The 9,130-nt window shown below is 34.4% G+C and overlaps 1 protein-coding gene across 1 annotated transcript; it reads right to left on the reverse strand.

The window, feature by feature from the left end:
* Positions 1-6,976: 6,976 nt before the first annotated feature.
* On the reverse strand, positions 6,977-8,759 carry LOC124634696. The gene is made up of 2 exons (XM_047170354.1): positions 8,732-8,759; positions 6,977-8,243 (listed from the first exon to the last, which is right to left on the reverse strand). Exons 1-2 carry the CDS (start codon positions 8,757-8,759, stop codon positions 6,982-6,984), a joined length of 1,290 nt encoding a protein of 429 aa, XP_047026310.1. The 3' UTR covers positions 6,977-6,981.
* Positions 8,760-9,130: the final 371 nt, after the last annotated feature.

Below are 9,130 nucleotides of genomic sequence, written 5' to 3' on the forward strand. Positions count from 1 at the left end.
TAACTCAAGAAGTCATTGATATAAGATCATACATATAACACCATAAAGTCATACACACTCAAAAATTAATAAACGCTAAATAACGAAAGGATAAAATGTTTGTTTTTTTTTTTTTGTTTTTGGTGTCATCTCCAACAGAATATACATATGCTTACCTACTCTTGTCTCACAAAATGTGTGCGTATGCAAAAATAATGAAGAATAGCCTTATCCATTAATAAAAGGAAGCGGTAAATCAATTAAGTTGCCAGCGACCACTCTGACCAAATCCTTCCCTGAGACTACATTGGATTCTAATTTGACTTTATTAGATTTTAGCAGAATTTAAAATGCTAGTTCAAATTAGATGAGAAAATTGCATTATTTACCAGTAGTTGTGAAGTGTTGCTAATGACTTTCCCGCCGGAATCTCTGTTCAACTCCGAATTAAAACTTGACTAGACATACTTACATGTCAAATATACGTATCCGCGTTTCAAGTCAAACTTTCTCAACAATTTATCAACTGCGAACGAGGAAAAATGGGAGTTGAATTGGCGAATTACGTTCGTACACGTTGTATTGAGAGAATTTTATTGTGTTACCTTTTACGTAAAATATTTTTCTCGTGTCAAGAGTTATGTCAGTTCTCTGAGATAATACAATAACTGCTACGGCAAACTGTAGCTTCGTAGGGGTCTACGTGCGCGTAGCCCGTAGCGCCCGTAGCAGCCGCAGCCGCGTGAGACGCGCAATTAAAAGTTTACAGCAGATGCAGCGATCGGCCGAGCGGATCTGTAAACGACACGTTTATGTAAACACGCTTCTAATTGGATCAAACACGTTTTTATTCAAGTTTATTCTGCGAAGAACACGGCTAGCCTGCTAATTGCTACCTTCACGAGCACTCTTTAATTAAATGCATGTAACATTTTTTTGATGCAAATAATAGGTTGAAAATGAAACTCACGTCTGGAAATTATACAAAACTTCATCGTTTTCAAAATAAATTCAACTGTTTGGGCGTCCATTGTGATTTCGCATCAAACTTTTTGATCAGCTTATTTTAACTAAAAACAACTTTGATTTCTGGCATTCACATAACAAACATGAAAGTTGGTATGATTTTAGATGTATCTATGGACTTATTTATAGGAAGCTGCTAAATGTTTTTTCATTTTACACAGATAAATTTCCTTACATAAAAACAAGAAAATGTTTTAAGAAACATGAAGTGTACCTATTTAAACGAAAACCATTAAGTTTGAAATGGTCCCCTTAAAATGGCAAGTGCAAAGAATGCATAAGGTTTAAACGGCGGGTCAAATTTTGCCTCGTCAGATATAATTAAAAGTCTTTACGATGGGCGAAAACGACGCTGTAAAGCGGCAAGGAAAATTATATGGAAAGCGCAGGAGCACGTCAGGGGGCGTCGTAAACTATGAGACGTATCAGTGTGTGAGACGCGACATCTCGAGTATACACGTGCACGACTGGGGCAAGCTTTTATTGAGACCTGCATAATAACCACAAGTTTTGGAAAGTTCGAGGCTTTATTTGTTAGAGGTAGATCTGGTTATAACTGGTTCTGAATTTTTCGATTTAACTAGTTAATAGCACACATGATGATGAGGTAAGGGAATTTGAGTGGTAGATAGGACATAAGGGTTTGCCCAAAACAATTTATTATCTTTGAAACTCACAAACACTCATAAATTATTTTAATCCTATCAATATTTTATGATACAATTGTTAATGACAATATACCTATTCAAAAACACAAATGTTTTTATTAAAAAAAAAAATGATGTCGTAGAAAAACCTAAAGCACACATTATCTCATTAAAACAACAAACAAGTATACAAAAGACAGCAAACGATTAAAGACTTAAACACAATCTGGGCACACAATATTTTCACCACGAGCGGTATTTTCCAGAAAAAAAAACGAAAAGCGCATTTTAATATCTCTATTATGAATCCGAGAGTCCTTTCACTAAGCGGTGCCATCGCAGGCTGTACTGTCGATGAAATAACCCGCCATTAACCTTGTTCAAAAGGCTCTTTTGCAAAAACCAACGCCGAAATTGATGTCAACTCATGCTCACAAACGTAAATTGCCCCTCTATGCATATTTACGCGAACTATTAAAAATTGATCGACCGGCATTTGCATGGGACCACACTTATGGTATTTTTAAATAACGATTCACCCCTGGCCTTTGGCGGATTTAATCGATATCACTTAAGTTCTTTATGATTTAAAAGTTTTACGTTAACCCGGAACATTTATCCGTGTTTTAAATACCGCTACGGTTGTGAGTACTAGCACGGATACATAAAATGTTTGTATATTCTTTTAATGTGTACATATCGGTTTACAGCCGGCTGAAGCACAATCGTTTGAGTTTTGAGACGCCCTCAATAACCTGAGTTTAGTGCTAAGTTCGTATTCACACAGTTACCACGAGTCGTCGGATTCTTTACACGATAGTAGAGAGGCGATCGTAAAAACTTTTAATTATTTCGGTAGAAAATAGTCCGGGAGACCGCAAACATAAACCGGTATGCATTCTTTTTCTTTGGTGTCGGTTTGCGCGTAGCGTCTACAAGACGTTAGTGCCTTGTTTTAAAGTGTTGTAAAACAAGCGTAACTTGCGCTCACCTACGGTACCTAAGTGTATGCCCTCTTGAAAAAATAAAAGTCCCGGAACACGTTTTCACGTTTTACGCTCATAGCAGCGGCAAATATCCAGATTTATGCATAATGGTAGATACTTTTGAAATTTTTGTAGTTAGGTTTATCAAATAAACCGAAATCAGTATTTCTTAAACTTCTGAAAATTAAATTACGATATAATGTGAATTAAACAATTATATTTCTTAATGATATAACATAACATAAACTCAAGCTTCACTAGTTATTAACAAAGCGACTTTCCCGGGTGTCACCCCGTATGATTACACACAAAACGCAATCACTGTGGCGCGGTAAGTGTCACCCTGTAAATAACAGTTACGACGTAATTGGTCACTCGACAACCCGCCGACCCTAGCTGTCACATGTCAATTCACAGGTCAATGATATGCTCGGTACTTTTCATGGAAATAACGATCAAATTATTTCATATTATAGATAGGCAATTTTCAAAGCTGTTTTCGTCCAATATTGCATTTGAAATGAAAAGTTAAGTCTTCAAATTCGTTAAAAAAAATTACGCAAATGTGTCCTTAAAATACCTACTTTATTTCGCCCCCATCTCTGTGAAAATAATCAACATCCACAGCAATAACGGACAACTTCCACCAGCAATAATATGACAGCGCAAAAAAACGAGAATCGTCCCGCGAAATTATAAACTTGTTTGAAAATACGTACAAAAGTGTTGAAAACTTCGCAATAGCTTTTCAGATAAGTAACTAGCTCGCGTTAATGTTTTGCTCTTTGTGATTCCGCTCGGCGAGGCCGTGTGAGCCGTATGACGGTATGTCGAACTACTTTTCTAAGTTAATTCATGTCTCATGCACAATCCATAAAGTTTCGAGTGCTACCTCGCGAATGACGCTTGTTATGACTGAAAAATTTTGCATGTATTCTGTCGTGTCTTGTACTCGTTTAATTAAGCTTGATTTGTTGTCTGAATTGTGCTGTTCTTTTTCAATTTATTACTTATTTATTCCAAATTTAAAGTACATATATCGCTCACCTAGCAGTATAATGGCACATTTACAAAAAAAGCGAAACTGGGTTTTTACGGCCTAAGTGTTTAAAAGTGTATAATTTATAAAGTGGTAAAACGGTACGGCATTAGTTGTTAAAACTATAAAATCTAAGATAAAATATAAAATGAAATCATAACCTCGTTTCAAACGTTTGCAAAATCTTTGACCCTCATTTCTGTAAAATAAGAAAAAAGTAGATGTGTCATTATACTGCTAGGTGAGCGATATAGATACTTGTTAGAACTGATAAAAGGAGACTTTATTATAAACCCAACTACAGTTAGGTATGTACAAAACATGTTTTGTTTTTAAAAATCTTATTCTCTGAAGTTCTAAGAATAATGCCAAGTTCTGCAGTTTTTTTGTAAAGATATGTTCTGGTGTTACAGTAAGTTGTGCATGTGAATGTTTCCACTTCTTCTTGTGGGCACTATCGTGAAGATATTATGCGGCTAGCACTATGTTCTGATGAGGTTACATTGTTTCCTCCGTTTCAATTATTGAAACGGCTCACACTGTTTAAAATTGAGCTCTTAGACTATGTGTGATCTTAAAAAAATACTTTCATAATTATGTTGGTGTGGTTTAAGATAAACATAAAGGACCAGAATAACGCAGATTTGATACTTTATTATCTATTCTTGTTTATGCTATTAATTAGCTAAAGTAATATCTAATTTAGGCCTGAATCAATAAGTCCCACTCGGCTTGGAATAGACTGCGACACGACAGCTGTTAGACTTTTCCTAATTAACAGGTCATGGCAGCATTTTAAGAATAAACACATTTTGAAACTTGACAACACATATGTTACTTAAAACTTATATTAGTAGAATATTTGACGACTCATTTAATTATAATTTTTTTCCAGTTCGTTAAAAAAACAACAAGGTGCAAAGGATAAAGAGGGTATGTTAAACAAGTACGTACGTACTGCATTATACTGTATATGCTTTTTGTTTGAACGGATGCGATAGTGGGTAATGAAATGATGCCTTCCCGATTCAGTTCGCTTATCCGGATTAAGTTGAGCGCCTCTGTAACCTGCTCTGTCGTTTGAATTCTTATTAAACCCGCCTGTACCGAACTCTATTTTAGCATTTCTTATGGAAAAGATAAGCAAGAACAATTTGTTTTATCTTGAACTCACAGAGAGTTCAAGACTTTTTCTTTAATATATCGTAAAGTTACCAACTCTATTATAATTAATGAAGGGTTGCATATCTGTAAAGAATTTATACCAATATTACGTTAACATAAAGGCCCAAGTTAAAGTCGTATTAAATTGCAAATTAAAAGTTTTGAAAGTTAACATAAACAAGGTTTAAAGTATCATATAAAAGTAAAGTTTAGTATTTGAGGCATCAAATTTTGATAGAGTTTTGCATAAACAGATAAGCTCGATCAAAGGATTGCTTTCAAAGTGGTTTACCTTGCGAGCATATTTAAGTTTTCATGAAGTGAGGAAATGGAAAATAAATTGGATTTGTATAAGTTTCTTAAAAGCCACATATACGGGGAAATATTTACTTTGTTCTAGCCGGGATTATTGCACTTCATTATAAGACTAACTCGGCGGTCTAATGGAAAACCTGGTGGCGTGTTTGTGACTGCGCTATATTTTTCATGTTGAATCAAAAACAGTTTAGACAACATAAACAGCTAAGTTGAACCAGTCGCTTTATGAACTAGGGAGCGTAGTATTTTGTTTGTATACCGACGAGCTAGGTTAAAATTCTGAAAAATATTAAATTAAGAACTTCAATTAGCTATTTACTAAATACTTCAAGTTAATTACTCAAATAGATGAACTTTACCGATCACCCGGTGCGAATACATTGAGCAATATAAATTAAGTATACCTATACTTACTGAAGCTTCTGCTTTTAAACAGAATCGCAAATCGTGCGCAAACAAATAAAATCGCGTCATTCCTATAGCGCGTTTAACACAAAGGTTCATAATGTTTAACAAGCAGACATTTCTGATACAAAGGGGAAACACATTAACATACAACTTCACCCGCGCCGGTGAGGAGTTTGAAACATTTTCACCAAAACTTTTCTATATGCGAAACGCTATTGAAAGCTCCTCACGGAGATTAACACGCGCCGTGAAAATACGCGTTCAAGGATTACCCCCTCCCCTTGCCGAGTGTGAAGTTGTCTTGTTATAATGTGCCGCTAACAGCCAACAGTGAAAAATTAATGCACTTCCCCGTTTACCCCGCGGGAACGCTACACGTGCTGCAAAAATACTCTTCAAATGAACCTGCGTTACGCTTCAATAAACATTTTTGATATTTAAAAATATTTTTGAAGCAATAGCAGAGTGAAAAACGGTTTATTTGTTTAATTACCCTCCAAACTTTTGGTTTAGAGAATACCTGTACCGTTTGTAACATTTATTCCTGAATACATTTTAAAATTAGAAAGAAGAATATTACCTACATATTATATGCGATTTGTTGTTTCACGTAGAGGATATTAAAACAACTGATACCATCATTTAAATACTAAGCTTTATATGAATTCAGAATAATTCATACTGGGTTATAAATATATGTACCTTCGGCAACAGTAACGTGACGAATTTTAAGTAATTTCTGTTAATTGTCAAAAATAATTTGATAGGTATATGTTCACTGGTAGATACACCATCAAATACTTCAAGGCACCAAATGACATACGGATGTAGGGAAGGAATATGTTTGTACTTACCTACAATTTTTTTTACAAAATAAAGAGACAATAAATAATATCTGGAAAATTAATAAAATATAAAAACAAATAAAAAAACTTTAAACATTTTAAAATATGTAAATACTTATTGGTAAAGTAATATTATCGTCCTGACCGTTATTTATTATAGGTGTCTTTGACAAGCAAAACATTATTGCGCTCTCTAATTTGCCTACAAAATCATCTAAACATAGCTTGAACAAATTGCACCACACGATATAGAATAGATTTACACCTCCTTCGGCAGCCGTGTTGTGAGCTCATTGGCAGATGAACTGTTCTTAACCACGTCAGCAAATAGCAAACATGGCAATGAACAGTGGAGTCATCCCCGCAGCTAACTAGATCTTTGAGCGCAGTTTGGACTTCGGTTTGATCGTGTTTGCTCCCTGCTCACTAGTTAGACTGCGAATTGCGGATAGCTTCTTTGTGTTCCCGAGTCGAAACTTCGCTAACTAGCTGCCGGTGACTGATTATGAACAACACAAATGTAGGTACACAAATTATAATTACACAAACAGCATACAAATAAACTTATTTTATTTCTTATAGATATAATCGTAACATACGGATCTGTAATCGATGTTTGACATTATTTTATCAATTAGGCTAGCAATAAGACGTGTGCGTTTGATGGCACCTGATCTACAAAGTCGCAAAAGTGTTCTTAATACGCGGTTGTGAATTTTCCATTTATTTGTAACAGGAGGAACTTGTAAATATGTTTTTTTAACGTGACGGTTTCCGACATGCCTGTGTAGAGTCTCAACGGAGCCATGCAGATGTGACCGTCTGTCGATAGCTATTGGTGCACTTCGTTCATGATGGATCATGTATGAAGGTGGAGGCATGGCATTGTTCCTAATTGGTTGTCTTTCAGGTAATCTTTGCATAATCCTTTCAATTAACATATTTTGTTTTAAGAAATTGTTTTCTGATGTTTGTTTCAAAAGAGAATCATGCAACAGTTTCTTCTGTATTTCGTCTATTAAGCTTTTCACTTCAAGAGTTGAATATTTTCTTGATTCGATTTCATCTGGTGCTTTATTTTCTTTAGTTACTATATCTTCTTCTGGTATACTAAAACGAGTCTTAAGTGGTTTTGTATTATGTTCTTGACTCTCTATTTCTATTATCACTTCTTTCTTTGTGGTTATAGCTTCATCTGTAGGTTTGATTTTAATTTTGCTGTTTTTATCATTGTCGTCATCGTCGTCGTCGTAAGAGACATGGTCAATAATAATTTCTGGATATTTTTGTAATAATTTCAATTGATCTGATTGCTGTCCAGGTTTTGAAAAAAATGAATGAAGGTTTTCCTGTCCTGTGTTGAAATTTGAGTACATTTCTTTAGTTATTAAATCTTCCAACTCGTGCTCATTTTCATCTGCCATCCCTGACCGACGTTTAGTTGGGGTATCGTGTTGTGTTTGGTTGTCAACTGCCATTATTTTTTTTCTGTTTACATTACTTGCAATTGACAATGGTCCTTCATCTGAAGTTGGTGGAAAATCTCCATGGGCGTCGTCATGACTATGGCGCGACCTATTGAATATTTCACTGCTAGATTTAAACTCAATTTGAGGAGCCATTAAAGTCTTAAAAACATAAATATTTGAATCATTTCCATGACGTTTCTCAGAAACATTAGAATAACTAGCCGTTACATCCGCAATTTGCTTAGATTCATTTGGTTTGGTCTGTTTTATGAGTTTATCCAAAATGTCATTAATATTTTCTGAACTCATGTTGTGTTCTTCTGTCATTGTACGGCGAATGATAATTAGAACCAGCATACGAACTGAAAATAAGTAGTTAAGTTAGATGACCGAAAATGTAAATTTATATATATCGAATTTAAAATGAAAATGATTCTAAATTATAAAATGTAGCAAATAGGCGTGATTGCCCCCTAATATCGAAATAAGTTTATTAGATTCTACATGTGTCGACGATAATAGACTAAATAAGTATTATTATTATAATGGCGATTATCAATAAATGCTTATTCGTTTATTGCTTCGACTAATTAATTTTCATATCGTACTTTAAATATGATTTTAGTCACATTAAACTTATTTTTGATTTCTGTTGAAGAGTCTTTAACTTCAAGAACAATAATTTACTAGATTCTGTAAGAGATTGTGTAATTCTTAATTGACGTTATGTTTAGTATGATGATTTAATGTAATGAATCAGTTGTGAAGCTACCTCTCATAAATAAATAAATAAATGACGATGAAAGATATTGTAAGTACTCAATAGAAGATTAAAAAAGTATGACCTTACACAGCGTGTGACCCATGTTAAACGCCATTCTGCCAGATTACCACTGAACGGAATACTGAATTATTATTGGCTCAATTGTGCTTGACCGTTTATTAATTAACCGTTATCGCGTTAATACCTCTTACGACTTAATTAAGGTGCTATTGATAGGCGTGAAGATTTTCATTTAAATGTTTGGTACTTAACACCGATCTACTTTGCATTTGGATATTTTATGCTGTTAATAGCAGACGTGTGATTTTAGAAAGTTATAACATCGAAACATTATCCTAATCCTAACTAATATTATAAATGAGAAAGTAACTTTGTCTGTCTGTCTTTCTGTCTGTCTGTCTGTCTGTCTGTCTTTTCTTCACGCCTAAACTACTGAATCGATTTGTGTGAAATTTGGTACAGATA

Source organism: Helicoverpa zea, chromosome 11, assembly GCF_022581195.2.
Source record: "Helicoverpa zea isolate HzStark_Cry1AcR chromosome 11, ilHelZeax1.1, whole genome shotgun sequence".
In the NCBI taxonomy this organism is placed as follows: domain Eukaryota; kingdom Metazoa; phylum Arthropoda; class Insecta; order Lepidoptera; family Noctuidae; genus Helicoverpa; species Helicoverpa zea.